Source organism: Diprion similis, chromosome 1 (genome assembly GCF_021155765.1).
Source record: "Diprion similis isolate iyDipSimi1 chromosome 1, iyDipSimi1.1, whole genome shotgun sequence".
NCBI classification, from domain to species: domain Eukaryota; kingdom Metazoa; phylum Arthropoda; class Insecta; order Hymenoptera; family Diprionidae; genus Diprion; species Diprion similis.
Genome location: NC_060105.1, coordinates 10,553,045 through 10,579,894, shown reverse-complemented (window position 1 = coordinate 10,579,894; position 26,850 = coordinate 10,553,045). Strand labels below are relative to the sequence as shown.

The 26,850-nt window shown below is 37.9% G+C and overlaps 2 protein-coding genes and 2 non-coding genes across 7 annotated transcripts in view; all 4 read right to left on the bottom strand.

Annotated features, from left to right (window-relative positions):
* Nucleotides 1–26,850, bottom strand: part of LOC124405358 (mannosyl-oligosaccharide 1,2-alpha-mannosidase IA) — a 251,366-nt gene that overhangs the window by 114,361 nt on the left and 110,155 nt on the right. The gene's annotated exons all lie outside the window — the stretch shown is intronic.
* LOC124405384 (facilitated trehalose transporter Tret1-2 homolog) lies at nucleotides 1,542–26,704 on the bottom strand. Of its 4 annotated transcripts, XM_046880238.1 has the most exons (4): nucleotides 26,566–26,704; nucleotides 22,200–22,655; nucleotides 12,539–14,103; nucleotides 1,542–1,583 (listed from the first exon to the last, which is right to left on the bottom strand). In XM_046880238.1, exon 3 carries the CDS (start codon nucleotides 14,067–14,069, stop codon nucleotides 12,549–12,551), a length of 1,521 nt encoding a protein of 506 aa, XP_046736194.1. In that variant the 5' UTR covers nucleotides 14,070–14,103; nucleotides 22,200–22,655; nucleotides 26,566–26,704; the 3' UTR covers nucleotides 1,542–1,583; nucleotides 12,539–12,548. The 4 variants fall into 4 exon arrangements, with proteins under 4 accessions (XP_046736194.1, XP_046736221.1, XP_046736212.1 ...); XM_046880265.1 differs by lacking the exons at nucleotides 22,200–22,655; nucleotides 26,566–26,704 and adding an exon at nucleotides 17,437–17,459; XM_046880256.1 differs by lacking the exons at nucleotides 22,200–22,655; nucleotides 26,566–26,704 and adding an exon at nucleotides 16,574–16,736.
* Trnai-aau lies at nucleotides 21,691–21,764 on the bottom strand. The gene has a single exon. It is a non-coding gene; the product is annotated as a tRNA-Ile (tRNA).
* Nucleotides 26,511–26,582, bottom strand: Trnad-guc. The gene has a single exon. It is a non-coding gene; the product is annotated as a tRNA-Asp (tRNA).

Below are 26,850 nucleotides of genomic sequence, written 5' to 3'. Positions count from 1 at the left end.
GCGAACGCGACCGCGGTGGAAACCGTATTTGAACGATCGCATTCACGCTTCTTATAACGAAACGCGTGTGCGAGGTTTCACGATCCGAATAATTTTCATGCGTAAGGAATTGCGGGTGCATGACGTACGATGAAAATACTTACTCTGAGAAAAATTTCTTTTTTTATAGTTACAAATTAATTCTAGTGAATTTGTCATCATTGCAATAACACCGTTTTCAATGATGTTGAAATTAAAAAAGTGAATATGGTACGATTGAAGATATGGTGAAGGTGGTTATATTTTTTGGTTATTGCAACATTAAAACTGTTTAGTTCACTTTACTGTATTTTTGTTCCGTTGAAATTGGCAATCACCGTAGTTTACCCATAACTAAATAAAATTTCCGTTCAAATTACGATCTAATCGATAATCCCATTCTCAGAATTACTTATTAGATGCGATTGCAGATAATTATCGATAAAACGATATACAATAAAAATTTGTCAGTCATTTAAAACTGCTAAAATAAATTCGTCTAACGAAACGTTAGTATTTTTTATACAATTCCAATGAGGTAAAAATTGTTACAGGATTGTAAAAAAAAAAAAGTCTGACTTGCCGATGTCTTTACTAAAAAAAAAAAAAAAATCTTATTACTCACTGAAAGAGAATACTTTTTTGGGCATTCTCGTTAGCCAATTTTTGAAAATCTCTTTCAAGTTCACATCGGAAACTTTGACGCAATTTGCAAATTTCTTTTCGCGAGGAAAAGGTAGCGACTCGTTTTATTGATACTGGAGTGATATTCATGGGGGATGAAGAAGGTACGTGAGGGTGAGCGGCGTGTTCTCGACATGGCCGTCACGCAGAGGAGATCCGTCTTGGCAGCCCCAGTGCCGACCACTGGGTATACATATACGAGGGCCTCGCCGCTCCGTTCATCAGGGAAAATAACCCTCTGCGCCAACCGCTGAAAGTGGTAGGAAATGAGAAATTGATTTTACAGTTTTGATTTATGCAAAGCCATCGAGGCCAGGGAAAGTATGCCGCCCATAAAGAAAACGATTCTCTGCCATGGAAGCAATATCCAACGGTACGATATCACGCCGGGATTTTCCTTCGATTCAAATCGACTCAAGACTTGAACCACATGTGTTTGCCTGAGTTAAGCGTCCCCCTCATTCTTCATTTCTTCGTTTGACTAGCTCGCGTTTTTACTCGTTTTTTTTAAATTTTTTATAAAGGTAATTCGTTTTCGCAAAAAATCGTTATTCATTACGAAATAATTGTAACTTAAGAAGATTTCTTTGAGGGTGCAAATTTAAAATAAATTGCTTATATTCAACTTGCTTCAAAATGATTGGAAATCTCGTAGATTCGTTCTACTTCACTCGACGATGAATCCTGTCAATAAAATTATTATCATCTACAAATTAACTGAAACACAACATTTTTTTTTACACAACATTGCACCGAATTTATTATGATCAATAATTACTTTTTTGCTATTAAAGAAACCACTTAATAGCTTGCAAGTACAATAATTTTAATAAAAAGTATGGATTTGTGTGAAAGGGATTTGTTAAATACAAAAAAATTTGTATCAGCACCTTTGTTCCCTTTTAAATTATTCTTTTTGCATAGTCTGCGCATATTGATCATCGTTGCGGTAGATTGTAGCGAAAATTGACTGCGAAGAACGACGTGTCATTACCGACGTTGATTTTCGTGAAATATTAGTACAGAAATTTGAACGCGAATGCAGCAGCAACGGCGGCAGTGCAAGCACAGGTGGCTCAACTTGAATCGTATCGGAAATACTGTTCCCAATAGTTCCAAACTGACAATTATTATTGGCGGCTAGAATTTAGAGCGGCCAGTCCCCCCGCTCGGTTTTGCAACGCCTTTTACAGCCTCCGGGAATTTATTACAAAACCGGTAAATCCCCTGCGGATTTGCAAACTCGTCCGCGGTGTTCAACCAGGAATAATGATATTTTTTCGCAACGTCATGTCATGCAAATTCGTCCGTCATTTTAAGGCACGTATTAGGATTATGTTAGGATAGAACGTGTCTCCTTTGTCACGTCACGTCGACGAGACGATGTTGAATGTCACTAAATTGTGACTTTTGAACCGAAAAAATATTTCTACATTTCGAAATCAGCAAAGCCAAACTGGATAATATTTCAGCCGGTCAATGATGTCGTTGAATTTGAATTCCTCACGATTTATATACAGGGTGTACAGATTAAACAAAATAATGTAATGACGAAAGAGAATATATAATATCAAATCAAAAAGTCCGAGTACAAATCAGTTTAGAACAATTAGATATTGTTGGGCATAATTTTTCGCATAAGTGAGAATAATGTGTCTCATTTTGAAGAATCTTTTATAAAAAAATTCTCACGAGTACTGGTAATTCAATTACCTGGATAACTAATGTATCTTCCTTGAAAAGGATCTGTCAAAACCGGAATTTTTTCCTTCCCACCCTGTACATCGATAGATCTTCATAAAGAGTTGGATTTTCCTTCCGCACAAAGTTTTGCTAATTGGCGGATATGTACGACTTCTCCACGTTATTTGCAATGCAAATGTTCTTTTCATTATTCTTCACTCCCAATGAATTCTAACTTTGTTATTGTTGACGAGTTTTGAAGAAAGTAGAGAGAATCGGAGACGGAAAAGATTAAAAGTTAGTAGCACGATGAAAATATCACATCAGATCAGGGCTGTTCGATAATTCGATTCATCAGCTGTTTCGATAATTCGCGTTTTCAATCGATCAATTACCATCGAAGTTTGAAATTTTCGACATTCAGAATTTTAAATTCACATCTTGAATTCTTAAAATTCTATTTCAAATGTGTAATGAACGACCCTAAAAACTAACAAGTTACGTAAAACACGTCTATATATACGTGTAGAGGAGTAACTATGCCGAAAATAAATTATTCCTTCAACTTTCACGATTTTTTTCAATCAATTTGTTTCTAACAATAATGATTTACATAAAATCGCAACAATAACTCTCGAATATTGAAAATCAATTAGTATACTATCAGAAACAGCAAAAATCGGTAAATAAATATGTTGAAAAGGTCTCTGAATATATATATAAAAAAAAAAAAATAACGAATGATGTAAAATAGGTGTTAAGAACACTTGCCACTATGACTCAAAGGGTTAATATCACAGCCCTAAATCAGACTCACTTTTCGCACTAGTTGTAGACCCGTGGTCGGAAATAGGACCGGAAACAAAAGTCGAATTCCTGCAAATGTCTGAAGGTAAACCTATAGTAAACGGCAAAGTAGTGAGGGGTGTTCTCCACGTCTTGCGTCTTGCGTCTCGCGTGTCTCGCGTGTCGCGCGTGTCTCGCGAGTCTCATCCATAGTGATGTGAATTACAATTACAAATAAGCGGGCGGGTTCGCAGCCGGGTTGCCTTCCGTTCGCGTTATCGGCATCATCTTACACGACGACCACTTAACCGTGGCGAGGATCGCGACTGCTGCTGCTGCTGCTGCTGCTATCTCGTTCACTATCCACGAAACTAGAAATCCTAATCCATACCTACTTCAGAAGCCTTCGGGCGCCGGGTGGAAAATCCCCGACAAAGAGGAGCGACCAAAATTGCCGCAGATAACGACGCACCCTTGACCATATTCGCTTTCACGATCTCTGGATCCCCGGGTTTCATCCCCTTCGACCTTTTCGCTATTCTTTCGCAGCGAGCTTCAGCTCAGTAATGTGACTACACAGCTACGCGTATACCTACTTTTTTGCGTGCAGCAGAAATGATTCAATTTTGATGTAGATAGAAGACCGCACTTTCTTACGAATAAGGATGAGGAAAAGAAATGGCACGTTGAAAATCATTTCTAGTTCTGGTTGTTATATGTATAAATATATATTAGGGTGGCGCAAAAAAAAAACCGACTATTTTTTTTTATTTTTTTTTGTTTCTCGTGTGACAAAATGTTAGTTTTTGATGTTTTAAGAGCCCACTCCAAAGGACAGTTCAAAAAAAAAATTTTAAGAGGTCGCTCCACATTTTTTAAAACGTCAGAAATCATCAAAAATCGATTTTTTTTTTTTTAATTTTTTTCTCGTTACAGTATAATTTTATAGACAAAAACAAAAATCAGTTTCCGAAAGTTTCGGTTCAAAATTTGATTTTTGAAAGGTCGTTCATAATTTTTTTTCAATTTTTTGGTGCATTTCTTTAGATCTTTTCGAGCGACCTTTTAATATTCATATTAAAATGTCATAAATTTTTTTTCTTCTATTTAGTAAGAAAGAATCTATAACAATACACCACGACATGAATTAAAAATCAAACAAAATACTGAAAATATAATTTTTTTAATTTAATTTTTTGGCGATTTTTGACATTTTTTAAAATTTGGAGCGACCTCTTGAAATTTTTTTTTTTTAGAGCTGTCCTTTGGAGTGGGCTCTTAAAACATCAAAAACTAACATTTTGTCACACGAGTGTGATTATATTTGAATTGTTTAATACGTCAAACTAGCGTAAATCTTCGAAGAAACAAAGCTTAAAGTGACGCGAATTTTCGGATGCAGATTTTCATAGTACCGTTAAAGAAGAGGAGACGCACCGACGCGAAGGTGGTCCGAAAATAAAACATTCAGTGAAACCGCGTGGGAGGACCTGACAGGAAACTGTGCGGGAGTATCGCCGTGAAATATAGCAAGATGAACGGGAGCGAGAAAATGATTTGCTTGCAATATTTCAAAAGTAAGTACCAGCTATTTTTGATCTCTTGTGTTTTATCCACGATGCATGTACGTTCGGTTCTTCCCGTGGGTTTAGAACGCCTTATATCCATGCTCTTCATGGCGTGAATGGCGGTACTAAAGAAATACGCCTACTGACACGCCGATCTTGAAAAGATTCTAACCAAACATCTTCTGATCCGCAGACATTTCTTAAACTCCAAGACGTTTCCTGTCGTGATCCGACGATACCCATCGACGTATTCCTGCGCATTCGGTTTTCGGTGAAAATGTAAAATTGTGTGCTTTAATTCGATCAGTATTACGATAATCGACCAGGAAATACCATTAATGCACAAGCTTCAATGCTAGTCTAAACCCGTGAATTAGTGGGACGAATGACGTCACTGAATAGTTTAATCCCAATGCAATGACCGGGAAAAACCAGAAAAAGGGAGACAGGAGTTCCAGATTGGCGAACAGAGGATTCTGATAGAATCGCGCTGATTGTGAGACTGGCAAACCGGCTGTAGGCTTCACGATCTTCCGGGGTTTCAAAACGACTATGAAGAGAAAGGGAGGAACTAGCTAACCAAAAGGGTCAGGATGGGTGGAGGAGGGCGAGCAAACGTTTGCGGATACGATAGGGATTTCTGGTATTTACTGGCCTCGAGGACGCCGGTCTTCCTTTCTGCTTCGAGCTTTTCAAATGAAGATACACACGCGGATAAGTGTAAGGGTGTAGAAGAGTAGATCGGTCTAGCCGATTCGCCGCTTCGTCAATGTTTGATGAATTAGTTGGGTCTTGAATTCGATGTTTCGATGTACACCGGAACTCCGGTAAAAATCGAAATTAAACGTAAGCTGTGTTAGGAGTCACTGCAACGTCTACTGTAGTTTGATTTTCATTCGCGAATTGCGAGAAAAGTTAAGGGATGAAAGCAATATGGCAGGCATGGATTATTGAGTGGTCCACTCTAAATTAGTATAAGGAGCTGAAGTTTTCCGCGACGTTTACTTACATTCGATTGAAGAGTTCTTCTCCTTGTCATTCATAAGCATCTGCTTATCCCTCTAAGCTCATTGTCCTTGGGGAGAATAGATTTTTGTCAAATTCACGGCCCTATCCTGAGTCACCGAAATTTTTCGAAGGACCAAAACCGACCGCAGATCAGGTTACTCGATTTGCTTACTCAAGAAGATCCCAACTCAATTGATACAGGGTGCCGTTAGGAATTTGTAACGAAACTGGGTGAATATCCTTTCGTCGAATGCCATTCCATAGCCTTTGAAAATCGTTTTAAATTATTATCCGTCAGGTGAACAGCGGTGAAGAGTGTTTGAAAAATACACCCGAGAGCGTAACGTCACTTTCTAAAACACATTTGTTGGAAAAGTGCACGTGGCAAATATCATAACAAATGGCCAGTGTCGTCCAGCCGTTGAAATTGCAGTGAGGTCGATCGCAATTACTGAAGATCGCAGCGCACGGAGAGCAAACTTCCATCGACAACGTCCAAGAATGTCAGATTATCAAAGATAGAGGCAGGAGTCCAGGGCTCGGAGTCCAGGGATGAGTTCGACGTGGAATGTACACTAGGAAATTCAATAATACCGTCGAGACTGGGTGGGTGGTGGGGGGGAAGAAAGGCGACGTCTTTTCAGGGCGCCAGGACGCCCTTTCGAACGAATTTCGTCAGAACGATAAATAATACAATGGAATACTGGGGTGAAGTGGCCGAAGAAAAGCGAGACAAAGAGAGCCACAGAGCATAGGGAAAGAACGCAGAAGAAAAGAGGGAAAGGACGAGTCCAAATCCCGTTGCGTCGATTCCCTCAAAGCAAACACTCGACGTCCTAAAATACAGTCACTTGGCCGAAAAGGACATCAAGATATGGCGCCGCAAGTATTTCCCTGATAATTGTTTCAGATCGTTTTGTATCGGGATTTGAAGTATCTACATGCAGTTTGCAAAAATGCTTGTATATTTGCAGACTTCGTGGAGTAACCGGGACGTAGGCCAAGCGCCAGGTGTATTTGCGAAACATAAAATCTAGATAACAAATTTTCCAATTGGAATGTGCTTGTGGATGGCCTCCAAGTGTAAACTCCAGTTTTCGTCATCTGAGGTTGAGAGCGTTAGCCGCCATCTTGAAAAATTCTCGCGACCTCAAGTGCCAAAAACTTAGTTTTATACTTAAGAGCCACCCACAAACGCATTCCAATCTAAAAATCCGTTATCTAGATTTTATATTTTGTAGACCAAGGTCCGTTTCTCGTGGCCGATCTTGAACCCATCGATGGATGATGAAACCAATTTCGCGTTCAGTTGCACGGTCCATTGGGTCAATCGGCAATTGGAAAAGTCGTAGTCTAGGATTTATCGAATTCAATGATCAGATATTGGTCAGGATTACGGTAGGTACGATAGTTTGAATATCAGAAACCGGTCCTCGAGAGTGGGCGCATCTCTTTATTCGATGTCTGGTGCATTGAAAAGGTCAATAAAGGGTGCATGGCTACGAACGTTATGGTCTCGCTATTTCAACAGAGCTTAAGACTACTGAGGTAATATCTGTTTTCTTTTGATTCGCCATTCGCCGAGCGTGTGGAAAGGGGAAAGGAAAAGAACAGCGATCGCATGAAAAGAAACACCCACTTGTCCACAGCGTTGCCTCCATTCAGTCCGGCTGTCCCAGCATCCCTTGCTGCAATTTGCGAAAATTAGCTGGGTAACAAGCTTAGTCTCGGGCACAAAGCGAACGCGATGTCATCTCCGTCATTCAGGAGCAGAGGGATCGGGATGTTTATGGAAGCCTCGGTCGAGCGACTCGGTTTCAGAGGGTCTCAACCCACCCTTTGAGGATTATCTCTATCGTGTCGTGTATACGTTGTATACAAATGAATATTGGAACCCTTCTGCGTATAATTACCGCTACGAACCCACTCGTACGTACTTATCGCTGCAACGACGACCCTTTGGAGTGGTGCATTATTTCGAAATTGTGCGTTTATTCGTTGATGTGGATGCCGCATAGTCTGTCAAGCGATTTATCACGGTATCAATAACGAACAGTGGCAATGGAATGGATTTCCTGTTTACTTCGGTTACACATTCCACGCGCAGCAACGTACTTTACATCGAATAATTGCTGCGTAGGGACTCACCGCGAAATCGATACTGCATAAGTCCATGGAAAATTTAACACTCAACGCGATCAGTACAAAACGAGCCTGGGGTATTGTATAATGTAGAAATAATATGACTCTTCTTCGTGTTAGAAAAATGAGAAAAATATTTTGGAACGGTGGAAATTATTCCAAATCAGTCTTAAAACATAGTCACGGTTCTTTGGTTTTTCGAGTCAAACCGCTTTTTGTCTGTTAACGAAAGTGACGATAGCCACCAAGTGGGAGAAACATTTTTTAATATTATTTTTAGATAGTGAATAAAACGTTTCATGTTATTAAAATGCATCCTACTCTGAAGTACAAGTTATCAGAATATTCTGTTCACAATGGTGTTGTTATGATTTAATAATCAAGCATCATAAATCATCACAACCTTCCTTAACACTTTTCTGATCATCTATAAGATAAATGAGACAAGAATCTTCGTGAAGTTGAAGGGCGTGTAATAACAGTTGCAAAATTTGCGTGATAGTTGTTGTTTATTGGAGGCACTTACGAAGGATACCCACGCGAGTTTACAGTGGATAAAGCGAATTGGATCCGTTCTGTGAGTGGGTGACGCAGGCGTATAAATTGCAAAAGGAAACCGAGGGTGGTACAGTGCGAAGGATGAGGGATGAAGCGGGACTTTCAACCACAACTAACTGTTAACCGCATTGTCAGCACTGCGACCACGCGTCCTGCGTTTTGGTGTTTAGGGGTCCTAGTATTGCCGCATTTCCACGTACAGATTCACAGAGTAATTACACAGTCTGTTGCGGGACACGGTGGACTACTTTGTTCGAATCAGCGATCCTATTCAATATCGTTAACCGACCGAGGTGTTTATTTCTGGCCAATAGAGGAATTTTTGACGGTAATACCGCCAAGAAAGGGAAATCGAAATTGAAGTGTTAAATTGAAGAAAGAAAAATCAAATGTTGGCATCGATAGTGTTCATGAAAGGGTAAATTGAATTGGTTAGCGAATTTCTGAATCCACTTCCGAAACGAGGGTGAAAAGAAAAAAAGAAAAGAATAATAGTAAGAGCAGAATTGCCAGAGCGTGTTTCTACTTGAATATCAGTGCCCTACTGGAAATGTTTGAGAACGGTGGATTTCGCTTGCTGCAGTAGTAATCTCCAGGTAATCCCCTGGTAATCGGGGGTTCGATTGAACGGAGATCGTGGCACGCTTCACTCCAATTGTCACCACTTCACAAAGGGATAGATTGGCTAGGAAAAGCTAAAGGGTTCGAGTGAAAGAAAAAACACACATACACGCCTTCGTCGAAAATTACTTCGCGTTCCATTTCTATTTATGATTACTTAACTATTAAATTAAACAAATGTGTTTGTGAATAAAATCCGCGTCATATCCAGACACTTTCATCAATTCGTCAATAAAACGTAACTCTGGGCATGTGATTCGAGGTTTGGAACGTCAAACGAGAAGGGTGCTGCTGGGCACAGTTCGCCTCGGAGTCACAGCACGTAGTCACTCGGAGGTAATTGTCCTCCGAGTCCTCGGAGTCCTTCGAGTCCATCGTTATGCCGACTAAGGCTTTCGAGGACATAATATAACCTCCGTATAGCGGACCTTTGGTTGTCCCTCGGCTGTCGCTGGCTTCACAAAGTCGTTGACGGCTGTCGCATCTTTCTCCACACACGCCACACAGCTTTCCTCTCCTCGACTGTCGCCTATAGGAACACGGTACGGGGATTTGCTCTCGGAAGACGTTGTGGATGTTTTCCCCGCTGCTCTCACTCCGTTATCCTGTTTACTTTACCCCTTACCTACCCGTCGTTCACCTTCCCCTGTTCAAACTCACATATACCGGGTGACTTACCTCGATCGTTGCCTCCGATTTAACTACCGCGAGTCTACGGTCAATAACAATTGATAACAGAGTTCCATCGATACTATCTACTAAGCAGATTGAAATTAGTTTATGCTTATGTTTTAACTTTGTTCAAATTACCAGAAAATTATTATTGCAGAGTGTAAAAGTTGCGCAAACTTATTCGCGATAATATATTGCCACCATTACTATACGCAACATAAATATAACGACCTCTGGAATAAATTACTTTGGTGAACTTAAACGAGCCTCTGTGTATGTATCCTGGTTACACAGGTACATGCACATGTATTGTGCGGAGATACATCTCCAGAGTCCTATACACAGATGTGTATAGTAGGTATTCATAGGAGCACGTACATCGACAAAGTCCACGTATCTAGAAGGTTATGCGCCAAGTACCTCCTTACTCTAGCATGCTCGAGTGCATTTTCCGTTTCACGGTTTCCTACAGCCGTTTAATCACCAGCATCTCTCGCTTCTCCGATCCGTATGTACTTATGTTGCGTACCGTCGTGTTTGTCTGATGATGTGACCCGCTTACGGTCCTCTATGGTGTACTCCATACGCGTATGATTATTATTTGGTGCATTAAAGCTCACGTTTCACTATTGTAATGTTACTAAGCTACTGTAGTAGGAATCAGACCAGCAAGATGGATGGGAAATGGAAAAGGAAAATAAAGAGGAAGAGAGTAGACAATCGTCATTGAGTCACTACCTCGGAATTATTATCTACTTAACTTTTGGGCAATCGCCAGGGACGAACCTTTTCAAGGGTAGGTTCTAACTGAGATCGGATGATTATGGATTCATGAAGATTATACGCAGTGGGGGCACGTCTCAGGTAGGAAATTGGAACGAGATTGTTCTTATCACCGTAAATCACAAATCTAACTGATATTACACCTGCGCCGTCTATGTATATCGGAGCTGATTTCCTCTGCAGGTTTCCTTTTACCTTTTGACCCCGTTTTTTTTTTTTTTTTCTTTTTTATATAATTTTCAGACTCGATCTTGTATATGTAATACAGGAAAGAGAGGTTAACTAAAGCGTCTACAATTCCATTTTTTTTCGAAGGGGAGCGTTTCTCCTTTTACTTCTCGTTCTCACTGCTGAATAATTGTTTGCACGGGTCGTTGGAGATGAAAAAGTTGGCTCGGGAATGGAGTAAACAAGAAAAATGTAAATCCAATTCCGAGGGATATTAAACGAGAAAAAACGAAATATACAATTCCGTTTGATGTGCTGCTGCAGTGTAACGTGCCTAAAACGATTTCTTACGTAGACATAACAAACAGTTTCAAATTTCAGCGAGGATCGATAAGAGGACCTTGCGATGAATGCAGGAACTTGAACTCGAACTAGCAATTTCTACTTCCCTGAACCCTCATGAATAATTTTCGTGTGTGCCACATTATGGCGTGATTTCTAAAAGCATTTTAAATTTTACAATCCCATTCATATCGACAAAACTCGACATACGTAACCGTCTACCTTCATTCTTGACGAGGGATCCTTGAATAGGGATTGAGAAGAATACGGGTAATAAGATACGCGATAGAATACGTCAGTCGTTGAAGATGACGAGCTTGGTACAGAGACAAGAATCGAAACCGAAAAACAGAAAGAAAAAAAGGAAACCGCATTTTTCGAACCAGTTTTACTTCGTGTTCTTCTTTAACATTCACCTATTGCGCTTGTGGCATGATTTTTTTCGTCCGAGTGAAGTTTGTTGTCACAGAAGAAAATTCAGTAGCACAAAAGAATGACCTGCAACACATTTACTCGGGACTGATTGTACATCTAAAGTATATACCGGAATTGAACCGTTTTCAAACACTTATCGTAGTGATCTTCGCACTCTATAGGTATGTATACCGTTTTGACACAATATTTGCTACATTGCTATAAAAAGAAAGCTCTTGCCACGTGGTTTCTTTTACATTGAGATGTGTTTACATAGGTCGACTCACAACACGACCATGCATGAATAATGCACACGGAATATACACGTGCCTAATACAAAATTGAAAGTATTCCACTGTTCATGCGGAAGAAGTAGATCCCACGTTTGATAGTAAAACTATTTACTGGAGTCGTCTGGCAACAGTTTTTTTTCTTCTTTCTTAGTTTCAAATGTATATCAAGAAAAAAAGAATGAACAGAGTAAGTATAGTTTTCGTTAGAATTTCAACTTCAGCTTTGCGATCAATCGTTTGCAGCAGCCTTTGGCTTATGACATTATTAAGAAATACCAAAAGTATACCTTATCTCCAGGATGACAGTATTACCAGACATACCTGCTAGGCATAATCATACGTATAGAAGGATAAGTTTTCACATCATCACTCTGAAGATAAGCCTTTCTCAATAGTGGCTATCGATTTGTCATACAAAACGGTGATTTATTTATACTTGCACTCAATGCAACTAGGTATATACAGAACTTTCATAAACATCTTCGTGTGCATACACTTAGTGAATGCATGGACGACTTAATAATAATATATTGCTAATTCATTAAATAATAGCAGAGTTTTTTAAGTCACAAGAGAATCATCACGGAGTCTTTTTAGTTATGATGACACAGGTTGATAAAGAAGACCGTTTACAAGTCTAAAATACTCTGAGCACAGGCATTGAAAGCAGCCGAAGCACCGAGGTATACTGACTTAAATACTGACCAAAGAATGTATCATTTCGAGTGAAATTAAATTTGAGTTATTTGAACAAATAATTACCGCTGCGGCATTCCGAAAACAAGGATAAAATAATCACACGAATGAGTCAGCCAAATTTTTCACTTCTCGTTGAACGGTTTGCAAAGCGATCTTCAATCTCTCGTAAAGTTTTGTCCTTTGTCTCCGGTAGAAATACGATAAGGAAAATGGTACCACTTAGAGCGATGATACCGTAAACACAGAAAGTCCAGGACGGTCCAAGAATGTCCATCATAGATGGTGCGGTCTTTACAACTACAAAGAAACACATAAAGGCGAAGCCAGAGCTTATTCCAGAGCCAAGGCCTCGCACAGAGGCTCCAAAAAGTTCGCCACACAGTAGCCAGGGCAGAGGAACTAGACCGATGGAGCTGGTGCAGGTGTAGGCGAACAGGAAGCAGATCGGAAGCCATGGTTTTCCGATATCTACGAAGAGCGAAGCACTGAGCAGAAGGAGACTTAGCGCTGATCCAAGGCCGGAAAAAATGGTCATAGATCTCCTACGGTAATTCTTCGTCAGCCAACAGGCAATGGCACCAAAAGCGACGCGAATCGAGTCGAGAACAAGTGTCGCAGTGTAAGCGTTTTCACGGCCAGAAACTTCCGCGAGCATATTCACGCTGTAAAAGGCTACTGCGTTAATCCCCGAGAATTGGGCAGTGAAGAAAAAGATGTTGAGTATGAAGAGGGGCATCAGGAAGCTCCTGGAAACCACAACGTTCCTCCAGCTGCGTGTCGACGTATGATTTTGAAGTGGTTTCGACTCCATCGAAGCGTTGAGGTTAAGTTTATTCGCACCACCATACGTCAGAGCTTCAAACTCATGCTCGCAATTATCTCCTCTGAGGTACTGCCAAGCCTTACGAGCCTTCAGGTATTCACCTTTCTTGACAAGCCACGTGGGACTCTCAGGCGCAACAAGGCATAGGAGTGAAGAGAAGAGGGGAAAAATTCCACATAGAATGGCTGACAGTCGCCAGTGCAGCCAAGTGCCAAAAATATGCGAGATCAGAATGCCCACCGCTATTGCCAAGCTGATACCGGACAGAAGAATTCCTCGCAAACGCGGTTCGCTCGTTTCCGCTATAAACACCGGGCTTAGAGGCCCCATAGTTCCGGTGCAGAATCCGATCACAACTCTGCCGACCATCAGCCAAAACAGGCTGGGCGCAAACGCGACTATCAACCATCCGATGAAAAATACTGGACTGAGTAAGAGCAGCGATGTTCGCCTGCCGAACTTCTCCATCAGGGCTCCGGAAATCCAGCATCCTGGAGCCATCGAAAGAGCAGCCGATGCCGCGATCCATGAAACTTGTTCGGTACCCACAACCGTCAGTTGTTTCATGTTCAGGTAATCCGTGAGGCTTTTCGACGTTGCGTTGTAATCCGTTGAGTTGTTCAAGGTTAGTTGAGGAAGCAGAACCGCACTGTAACCGGACGTCATGCCGGCAGCCACGGTGCTCAGGATTGGACCCAGAGCTGTCATAGTTTGTCTGAGAAGGTATCTTGCATTGCGATTCGAATGTGTTTTCGGACATTCGTTCCTTTCCGAATCGGTTATACTTTTCTCTGGCTCTTTTTCCATCGTTTCTTTTCACTTCTGCAATTTAATGATCCCACTGAAAGCTGGAATGAGAATTTGGATTCATGGTCATTCACGGGCTGCGCTCTGATGTCGAGTGTTTTGTGCTGGTACTTGATTGTTCGTTTAATTCTTGTCTGTGTCTTCAGGAACGGTGAGTACAATTTAGACGACGTTAAAACCAATAAGCAGTATAACAAACGAAGGTGTAAAAAGGAGAAATACTGGCTAGTATGATTCTAAGCAAGTAAGCAAGTACGTCAGATTTTTCAGAATCAGGTTTATTTAGATTGACGAGTTGTGAATGTGTTGGACAATACGCAGCTCTGTTACGATGATGAGCATTGATCGAGGAAACTTTGAATTTTCACAGCACTTCACTGTCTCCAACTTCTTTTAATGCGATTGACACGAGAAAACGACACCAGAGAAATCCAATGAGATCGAAAAATACGACGAACACACTTAAAGAGACCTAATGATTCGGATACCACTCACCAGTTTGAAGCGAAGGTAACAACACGAGATGACTTCCTTCAAAGATATGAAATTATGGAGAACGCTCGACTTTCACCAGCAGCATGTAACGAGGTTATTTACGATGTAAACACGATAGCTCATATCGCAAAGGTAATTAAGCAGATAAAACGAGATGACAATAAGAAAGGGAAGACGTCTGATCAAGAAAGTGGGAGTAAGGCTCATATATTCGTTGTCTTTTTAAGCAATTTTCATGCTAAGAACAAATCTACAATTGTTACGAAAAGTAAATGGTGATAAAACCTGATGTCCAATGGTCTCTGAGACATTGATAAATCGTCTCAAATATTCTACTAACAAGATTTAAGTAGAACATCAAGGAAACATAACGCAATACGTTGAACATAGACTTGGCAAATGGTATTATAACAACCACCAAATATAGTGTGAAATGTAATGAAATATAGGAATTTATTTATCCACCATATTCAGTTAAGTGAGAGGGAAACCAGCGACGATAACAACTCAACATTGCGGAACGGCATGGCCTGCGTCATAGTCACCAAGTTATCTGATCCAACCAGGCGTGTTTGCATGAGAGTTTGAAAGATCAGAAACGTTATTCACAAGAGATTTGATAAGCGAATGATCATGTGTCTACTATTAGCTGAGACACGAGGAAAGAAAACGGTAAGTTTGTAAGGGATCGTTGCTCATCAATTGACTGATCTTACCATTTGGAAAATCTGATTTTGATTCACACTCTGCTAAATCAACATTCCATCCAGATTCATTAAGATACAAAAAAAAAAAATCGAGTGGGAAGTTTTTTTTTTCTAACAAATTTGTTCAACGAACGAACCAAATTTAAACCAAATCGTCTACTCAAACTATGCAAGTGATTTTTTGACTCAACTTTCTGCCTCTGAATCTGTTTCTCAGTTTTTACTGTGTATCTTTAAGAAACTGAATAATACGTGAACTGGTTACATTGTCACTTGTTTACTACTTGTATATTTCAATTAATGTCCGTCTGCGATTTCCACTCACTTACCTTTGAATTTGTAAGTCAATAGCGCCTGCGGCGATTGCGTTAAGATACGAGTCCCAGTGTGAAACGCAATTGAGTTTGAATTGACGATGCGCAAGTCTTTGCAATGTCTTATATATCATAGTAAAGATAATCTCATCGGTTTGTTATGGAAATGGGTTCGTCGAAAGCTGTACGAATGATTTTTGAACAGAACGTCACGGTTGTGTAAGGCACAAAAATTTTGTCGGCATCAACGTAATCTGGTTCATTGACGTAGGATCAACGAATTAGTGATAAACTACTGCATTTGGGAAGCGGAATGATGATTACGATAGATTATGTTTAATCAACAATAAACGATATACTTTATTGAGTAGATGACGTGTATCGCAAGAGAACAGAAAGACAACTGAGCTTTGACAAAAGCGAGAGAATAAATAGATGATAAACATACAAGATGTCGAGACAAAAGACAATAAATAAAATATACAGGTGATCTGATTTAAGGCGCGACAGGTGTGAGTGGCAGGATTTGAGGTAGAGATAGGCAGGTAAAAGCTGCACGCGAGTGTGCGTACATTTGTGAGGACAACTCGAAATGGCAATTAACATAAAACTGTAATGAGCGCAAGACTTGAAATGTTACATCACAACTTTGCGAAAACAAGGTCAATGTAGCGATTATTTATTGCGACGTTTCGGATAAACGCAACTGGCCATCTACGGGCTCTTATATGCTGAAGAAAACAAAAAGAAGAAAGATGAAGAAAAGAATGACAATTTTCAAATTTGCTGCTTTCGAGGAGCGATTACAGAGCGGTCACGTGTCTAACTTATTTATCAATTGAAATGAATGGAGTTAAAAAAATAAAAACACACCGTTACCATTAACTAGATTAACGCAGGAAATTATTCCGCGGTGAAGATAATAAAGTTCCATAAAAAGGAAACCATCATTTCACGTTTATTAATTCAATTATATTTGCTTACTCACCGATTTATGATCCGTGTCGCGCTGATGATATTGCATCTGTGAAGCTTGGTTACGAAGTGACAGATGTAATGAAGCAAAAGTAATAAATTCTCAGTCGATAAGTAGAATGAGACATGGATAATCATGGAAAGTCGGTAATCGTTTAATACTGTACTGAGTACATCGGTATGTAAATAACTGATATTTCGCATGCCAGTTTACAGTGTTACGCATTGGTATGTACTCCATTATAGAAAGAATTGCTGAAAAGCCACAAGCCATGAAATGAAGGTATATTATTACACCTGATATTTGATATTTTATATTTAATTGGCGCATCGTAATTGAGAAATCAATGATAAATCACAGCGTCAACGCACTTTCCTTTCCTCTCCCTTTATACCAAAAGTCACGGTAAGACGACTTATTATATTATGAAGGATGTATATATAAATTGTTGCACGTGTGAAGTATTTTCATTCCAGATTTCATTTCATTTGATTCATTTTTTGAAAGGTTCAAGTCGCGTTGTGTGAACTAAATTTGATACAATTTTAACGTTCAAAAGGAAAGAAAGAAAGTGAGAGAAAAAAAAATCACAAGATTCAACATTTGAAATTGAGAAACGAAACATTTTTTGTACACATAAAAAAGGTCTAAGAAGCTCAGACGACGGAGGTGTTAAAAAAACTTGACGATGAGATTCAAACGTTCTTCGGTCTGATTTTTTGCGTTTTGTTGCTTCATGTACCACGCAAAGCATCAGAGAACCTCGTGACTTTAAGGTGATTGTATGGTTATTGAAAAGACGACGGAAAGTTGACGCACAATGGAACTGGTTTATTAAAAAATTCTCTCAGGAAATGTCAATTTTCGGGAAATACCTCTTTTCAGTTGTGTATCCATAGCCCTTCAGAATACCTTTGTGACATGAAGAAAGCCTCGCGAATGGTTATGGCGCCATTGTTATTGCGTTTATTCATGTCCAGTATTCTTTTCGCTCCCTTCGCTTTTTCTTTTATGATCTAATGAGATTTTTTACTCGTCGGTAGATACAGAAGTTGTTTAAAATTACTGAAAAATGGTTCACCTTAAGATGAATAAATACTGGCATATGAAAGGCTTATTTGGCACAGAAGTGAAAAGCTTTTGCGTTAAGAAAACTTGTTGAATATTGTATGAATACTGTACACTCGGGGAAAAATCTTTTCGATGTAATTTCGTCTATTGTTAATTCTTTTCCCTTCAATAATTCAAAGTTTAGAAACATTTGTTCTTCATCTATTTTTATTCAAATCTTAAAGCCTCAAGTTTGATAAAATGTTTTGAAAAAAATTATAAATAACTTTTCCACCACTTTTTTACCAAGTTTGAGTGACAAATTTTTGATTGTTTATTTCAAACTATCATATTGACTCAGTAGTTATGTTGATTAACTAACATGTTGTAAAGCTTTTAAATGAGATTAAATCTGTCAAGATAAATTGCAGGTAAATAACAACTCGAACGAGGAAATAAGTTACAGGCAGAACTTCCTTGTAGGTATGTTTTTTCACTAATTCTTTAATCGTCATTTCATCTTCCCTTTTACCACTTTGGTCCTAAAATAGGTAGATATACCGTAAAGTTACTTGAAAATGATAAAAAGGTTTTAACGATAAAAAGATTGAGTCATCATGACATAGCAGTTACGTAACATCAAGTAAACAGTAATAATCTTCAAAAAACGGTTATCAAATAGTTCAGCAAAGTAAAACAATCATGGAACACGTATAGATAAACACTTTTATTTATTTAGAAAAAAATTCGGGAATGAGTTCCTCAACAATTCACTCCCAATCCAAAATAAAAACGAAATGACAAAACACGCAGTTATTTTCAGAAACTGAGATTTTTGTACGCTTAAAAAAAGTAGCGCCTCGGTCAGCGGAGTTTTAGACAATTTAATGTTTGAACACAGTCGCCTATCGAGTTATTGAAAATTAACTATTAGGTCGAGACTGTCGAAAATTTAAATTTATAACGCCAGAACTAGTGGCCCGAAAATTGAATAGAAAAAGAAAAACAAAAACAAAAAAGAAACTCAAGCCTGGTTCGCTTTGAAGAGTACTGATAGACGTAAAAAAGGTTGTTATTTTGTTCACACGACTCATCAAAAAATAGTTAAAATTTTCGTACGGAAACACACTTTTGCAGCAGGGAATTAACTCGACCGGAAGTCGTGTCCATTCAGTGTGATTTTCGTTTGCTGCAAACGTTCGTTCAACGGTCTGTTCACACAGGTCAGGAACACGAGCAGTAGCGAAAATCAGTGTATTCGAAAAATGATATTTTTGAGTAATTACACATTAGCAGGTATTGAAGTTTCTCTTTTGATAGAATAATGAAAAAAAAATGTATGCTGTAAATTACGTACTACAGAAGTTTTTTCATAATCTCGTAAAGAAGTTAAACTGATACGAAAATTGATAATTTGATCAAAATAATTTTCGTTTATACTGATTTGAATAAAATTATCCAAAACTAATGTAAAGTGGGTTTAAATTGCATTTATTAACAATAAAATTTGTGAAAATTGTTTCTTTTTTTTTCAACAATAAAATTGGAACAAACTTCTATAATTAGGCTTGAAACTTGAACGTTTAAAGATACTCAATGATCCCTAAACAGCGTCTCTCGGTAAATAGAATAATTTTCATTAACCTTTTTTCCTAGTTCAATTCAGTTTCATTTTTTCCATTCAGCTTGATTCGAAGGTGCAGACTGACCCAGATATCCTCAATGTATGCTGAAGCCGTTTAACCGAATTGCCAGATGATTGTTTTATAGGAAGGAAAGGAGGATCGAGCGGAGCAGAGGACGAGGTTCATTTCATGAAATTGTAGCCAGGAAAAGTGAGCGAGAGAGAGAGGGATAAAAGGAGAGAACAAACTACATCTGCGTAGATCGGAGGGTTCGCGAAGATTGAAAGAGCGGAGATATGTATCTATAGAGCGGTCCGCGCGTTTATGTGTGTATATATATATATATATATATTATAGGTGGTGTACGTAAAATCTGACGGATTGAAATTTATTGAAAAAAGATCGACGGAGATATTTTTCATTCGTTCGACTGGATTCCTTCCTTCCTCTCTACTTGCTGATAAAACGCAATTTAGTTGATTTTACGTAGTAAGAAAATAACCCGCCCGCAGCAATGCAATAACGGTGAGGAAATTAAAAAAAAATAAAGAGATGAATGAAAGAGAGATGAAAAAAAGAAATAAAATAAACGAAACGAAGAGGAATATCTATATATAGTCGAATTTTCAACAACTGAGTTCTAACGGAATAAAAATTATTTGTGACTATACCTCGATGTGAAAATCGTTTATTACCAGGTTTGTAAGCGGCACTTAATTTAAAAAAAAGCGTGTGGCATGTCGATTCAATTACGGTGCGGTAATCAAACGTTTTCTTTGTCATTTTTCACGGTCGAAATTTCCCTCGGTATGGAATATTTTTTTCTTCGTCAACTGCTCTCAATGCAATTCTGACTTTAATTTTATCCACAATACGTTACCGCAGCAAACAATAATACAGTGAAAAATATCTTTCCATCTAACTCGACACACACTTGATTGGATTATAAAAAATTTTACTCAATTTTTCAAGAACAATCAGCGAAACTCATCAAACAGCAAATAATTTACGGATTGAGAGTTCAGTTGAAAATAAGTTTTTGGTAATTTTGCAACAATTTTATCGTGTCGATGAAAATTCATTTACAACAGATGAGTTTAAATCCAATTCTACGTTCATATCATGTCGTTATTCCGTCATGTTACAAATTTTTCATGCACTCTGTACATTTCATGAAAAAAAAAACAAATTCAGTAAAATTGAAGGATCGATGAAACCGGATCCTGGATTAAACGAACAGAATATTCTTCGAGTACTGTTTGCTGAAAGTGTCGACTAATAGCCCGAGTAATCGTTTCGATAGCGACGGCGGTGATGATTTATATCGTTGGATTGCACCTGACAGTATGATCATGATAATTATTGAGATTCGAGATTCAAGAGTACGATATATATGTATATATATGTATATATATATATATATATATATATGCATGCTCTGTAATTAAGAAATCTCTACGCCTTATCGAATGTTTCCAGTTAATTAGGTATATCTCCATGATAGATATATAGATAAGTGTGAATGGGCGTCGATATCTAAGCGACCAGAGAAACGCAAACTGTACTGAGGTATTCGAGGCATTTTTCATTGCATTTCGCTTCGGTATAATTTGCTGCAGGAGAATTTATTGGCGCTCGAAGATCGCGTTTTATATCCGGCGAACGGATGTTGGGTATATCAGGCAACGCATTACTGGGCGACGGTAAACGAGTTCTTTTCCATTCGAACGCATATCAACTCAGGGCTGAGAATTTCCCAATTATAAAACATTCACTATTACAAGTTACGCCCTTTGAATTTTTCTCTCCGAATCCGAGAAATACTCAATTAATATATTATTTATATTTCTTTGACTGGACGGTTTATTTTTATATATTTTTGTTTTCTTTATGAAAAAGAATATAAACGAAAGATTGAAAAACCACAAGATGTGATCAATAAATCGGATGATATAAGTGTCTTAATCTGAAATTATAAAGATATTCAAGAGACGAAACACTGTGTTCAATCAGAAACAAACGGCTTTAAACATCCTGTTTTCACACAGCAAGTTCCAAGTTTATAGAGACAGGAAAAAAAAATAAATAATAATATTCAATCCGAATTTTGAACTACAAAGATATCATCATTTTTGTTTGATTTTTATCAATTTTGTTATTTAAATCATTGAAAAAGTATTGAACCGATAAAAGCCAAAATTTAATGAGTTGCAAGTTTGGAAAAGCCGCGTAGATTCAGACCAAAATCATCGAAATCCTGGGACTTATTTTCGAGATATCGTCCGACAAAAAAATTGATCACATACATACATTCGTCCAAAAATGGTCAGGGATGATTTTCTAGACTTTGAAACGTCGAGATCTAGTAAAAAGTCAACTTTACATTCTCGAGGTGATTAAAATAACTTTCTTCTGTCTCGGAAAACAGAGAAACAGGAAGTTAAAAATTATTTCTGGCCCATGAGGGGATCGAACCCGCGACCTTCGCGTTATTAGCACGACGCTCTAACCAACTGAGCTAATGGGCCGATGTGTTTATGACTAAAAAATTTGCAGGAGGTCTGGGGAAAAGCTTAGAAACATTTTCCACAAGTTCAAAACACATTCGAATTTTCTTTTAAAGTAATTTTCACGAAGCCATCGACGTCAAAATACTTTTTCAGACAATTACTTTTGCTGCAGAGTGTACACGAAATTTTCTTTCCAGCAATTTGTCAGAATCAATGAGTGAATTAGATTTTTTTGTTAACTGATTGAAACGATGTAAGTTAATAAATTCATTTTATGGACGTTGCTTATCTTCGATATACAAAATCCCAGTTCTAAACGTTGAAATGCAATTTTTTCCTCAAAAATTGAATGATTATTTGCAATATTGCAAATTTTAATTTTTCTTCTTTCACTTATTCATATTTTATCCAAGATGTTATTTTAGAATCTGCCCGCACAGGTTGCATGCTCACCTTTTCTGCATCCGTTATTCCGATCCTGATCGCCTTGATCCTCCTCATAAAACAGCGCTATTCGCGTAAAACGGTTTGTGAGCAAGACGACTCTGCAAAACCATTACGACGCCTCCGCGTATCTGTATTTTACAACCCGTTACACAATTGCAGAATCAGCGGATACGAAAAAAAGGCAAGAAACACAAAGCACAAAAGGACGTTCGTTTTGTCAGAATAGGTACCTACCGAATCGATTGTATCGACGCTTGTAATCACGCGGAATTTGGAACTCGAATCAAACGAAATTAATTATCAGCCATAATACAATTCTGACCCGGCCAAATGTCCGCGGAAATTGAATTTTCCTGCATTATTCACTCGATTGGATCGAGACTGTTTTTGACTTGGATCAATGCGATTCGATGAACAAACTTCATGGTGTGGTTGGTAGTACATACGGCTCACTTCACTCACCTGAAAAATACAGAAAAAGGAACATTAACTTCAATTTTGTGCACAAACTTCTCTTTGCTAGAAAATAAATGAAAATTGCAGGTATTTAGAAAATGTGAATAATAATAAAAAAAAAATTGGGCATCATCATCGGATTTTCAAAATTACATCTTTTTCTTTTTTTATGGATTTTGATTTTTTTTTTCATCCCCGAGTGGGCGAGGAGGGCAGTTTTTTGTAATATAAACGTCGCTTAGAATCCAGACTTTTCTCTTAAGGGATTAGAAAAAAAAAGAGCAAAACATTACGGCGCGAATGAAAATTGGTCTCAGGATCTTCGCGCGGGCAACGCATTTATACGAATTAATTAACCCCTCTCAGAAAAATTGCCAAGGCAATTTGCTCTCAGGCTTTTCGAGGCAAGGTTATTCGTTGTTATATCTTCTCTTTTTTTTCTAGTTTCTCCTTTTTACCTTGTCTCTCCATTTGCCTTTCGCTGCTCTTTCTTGCCTACGTTTAAGTCGTCAATATATATACAGAATGATCGATTTTTCTTCACTTGAAATTCAACCTCTCATTCGATTGTAGATCTAATACGAAGGTTCTGGAACACGATGAGGGCGTACCGACTGCCGGTAAGGTAGGAATCAGAGCTGACTCTGTCGGTACGCCGCCATTGTGTCCCAGAACTCTTGCATTGTATTGTATCTACTTTTCATTTCTTGCAAAAGTATTAACAATTTTTTAGCACGTTATATCTATATTTGAAAAAATCTATGCAGTTCATCGAAGAAAATGAGAAATGAACGCTTTTATGGAAACTGACGTAAATTTTTGAGTAGCCTTAAATAGAGAAAAAAAAAAAAAAAAAAACCGAGACTCACGTATGACGCAGTACCTAATCCATTTTTCCACAAAGGCCATTATGCTTATACGACGCTTTTTTCTCTCCCCAAATCGCGCGAGGAAGGAAGAAAAACACAGAGGAGCGTGATTCTAGAGCTCTGTCGAACTCACCCGATGAGCCGACGTAATACAGTAATTTTTTAGCCCCATCGCGTGCCTGCAAGCCCTAACTCAGATTCAGAAAATATTACGCCATCCTAAATCCATAGTTGATTACGGTTCATTACGAAAATACACATCGCCTTTTTCCCACTGGTCATCGACGTGTAAGCTTTAGATGTGTAAGTAAGATGTGTGAATTGTAAAGTCAGGGGAGAAATCACGACTACGAGGCAAGATATTCAAGGGTTTTTAGAAACTTCGAAATCCATTCTGAATCCAAACCCAGATCAAGAATTTTACCAATTATTGTAGCGAATATTGCTTCAACAATAAGAAGTGAAATTTTCATGCGACTAGGCATCGATTGAATTGTATTTTGAAAAATTTTATTCAATTCCGTAAATCGACGGTTGATTCTTCAATTTGTGAATGAAATATAATTCATTAGAATCAAACTTTTCTTGCATTATTTAAGCATAGAGTTATTATTATTATTATTGTTTTTTTTTTTTTAAACCACAGAACCTTTTTATTCTTAATTTTGTTGTTTGAACAACAGTTCAATATGTAAAATCACGTGTATATTTGGCAACTACGTTACACGGGTCACATTATAATAGGAAATATCTACGTAATAGGAAATTCGCGATGCAGCAACGAAGCCTAAATAATATAATATAGCAATTTTCAAATAAACAATGCTTCGTCTCGTCGGGATTCGTGACGGTAAACGTTGACGGTCTAAGCCGGGCAGCCTTGAAATACATTTCCCATCTGTTCCCGAACAGAAGCAGGCATTACGTTTTAAGGCCTCGCAGGCACGCGAGATCTCAGAAAATAAAAGAACTTAACGTTTCCTCAATTCACCCGAGGGAATTTCGAAAGGGCTTTTCGGCTGCTAGTCCAGTTTCTTTCTTAGCTATATAAGCCGGAATATTTTTCCTCTCATTTTAGCGTTTAAGAATATTTATTAACCGAATAATAAATTGACGCACATTTCGCGTTTTTGCTATCAATTTTTTAAGAGAAAAAAAAAAAACGAGGGCAAAAATGAGAAAAGAGGAGAGATTCTACCACACTTGAATATGAAATTTTAAAGCATCGCAGAATTGACATTTTAATTAGTCGACTGATTAATTTTCCGGAATAGGAAGTCTGAGTATTGCGTCAACGCAGATTCGTTCGATTTGTATTGCTGTCCACACCTATAGTGACGATAATTATAACCGTGAGTGTGAATCGGTAGATTACGTAACGAATTATATCCGCAAAGTCGAAAGAAAATCAATGATACTGTAAACGCATAATTTGAATTGCATGTATTAAATACTGACGTCTACTAGTGCCAATTTATTGATTCTTACAAGAGAAGTTGATTCTTAGATAATCTGGACGCGATTTTCTTGGAGGTTGTTTGTTACAGAGTTTTTTTTTTAAATCCCGTTTCTCAACGGGGATTTTTTCAAATTTGCTGATTTGAGATCAAGATGAATATTTTACAAGGTCAAAAGATTATGTGAGTCAATCACATCGTTTACAGTTTATAATGAAAATTGATAGTCTGAATAATCGCAAGTTTTTTACTCGAATTGATATGACAACGAAAACTCTTATTCGCTTACATTTTTAGTAACATTTGTATTTTTGGCAAAAAAAATTTCAAAATAAAGTCACCGTAAATGTTTCAATTTTTCTAAACAATTAGTTTCCCATGCATCAGGTTTGAAAAAAAATCATTTCTTCTTTCGAGGAATAAAGATGATGACAAAAAACACGTGTACAGTAAATTTATTCAAACAACCTTTTCTCTCTACTGCATCTAAGACTTGACAATCAACGGTTTGAATAAACTGGAAAAACGAGTTGAACACCAAGAATTCTAAGACAATACTTATTAGGATATACGAAGATGATAAACCGAGCTTCTGAGGTTGAGATAACAATAAACTAAACGTTGGATATAATAATTACGAGTATTTCAGCTTCAAGGTTTATTATCGACCGAGCAAATGTCCTCAAAGAATCTTCACTGATACGAATGAATGATTTTTTTTTTGTGTCACAGGTCAATAATTTTGGCAGGTAGTATTTACGTTTTGGCCCTAATGATTTGATGATTACGATGAAAAACCGCACAGACAGTGGTTAAAAATAAAAATAAAGATATTTATATTGGGGAGTAAATTAAGGCAAATCCGTGCTTATATTAAAAGTCTTGAATGGTTGTTGACAACATTCTTTAACAATTTCCATTAGCCACTGTGTGTTTTTATAAAATTTATGCCTAAGAAACCGGATAAATAAACAGGTTTCTTGTACCTCGACAGATGCCGAATGTGGCTACTATGCATATATGATATGCAGTCACGAACGACTTTCGTGGAAGAATAAAACCGTCTTTCAATTTATTAAACTAGTTTTTTGGTTCTACAAGGTCCCTGAAAACTTTCTAGATCTAAAAAGAATTATAAAACTTATTCATTTATTTATTACCAAAATAGCACATGTAAACATGAATGACTAAAATTCGTACTTTTCCATTCGCTGTTCATCAATTGTGAAAATCCAAATTCCAATTTTCACACAAATTTGATACACAGCAAAGAATTTTGCACAAAAATTTTACAAAATTTTTCTTTTCGTTATTTTTCTTTATCTACCATTTTCAATTTTCGAATTTCAATTCCAAAATCGTACTCAGCACCCCAAAAAGCTCACGTAAGCAAAACTTTAAAGTAAATCGCATAATGCAATGACAAATGTATGCATGAAAGGGTGAATCAGGGACATCCTTTGTTCACAACAAAAATTGCGTTTAAAAATAAGATTTCGATTGAAAAAGAAATGAAATAAGAAAAAAATTATACCCTCCCCGGCGGGGAATCGAACCCCGGTCTCCCGCGTGACAGGCGGGGATACTTACCACTATACTACCGAGGATATATAAACTTAATATCACACATTTGTACATAAGCTCACAATTGGTTGTATCAGTCGTAATTACTAGAAATTAGATAGATGCCGATACCACATCAGCAGCCACTCTACTGACGACAAAGTAAACATCAGCAGGTGCGAAGTTGGATTAACAGTGAACTGCAAATAGTGAAGATTATGTGCCTGAGGATGGCGGAGAAGACTTGAACTGCCATTCCATTCGACATGCGGTTGGTTTTATAGGTTCCACGACGATGGGATGGTGATCGGT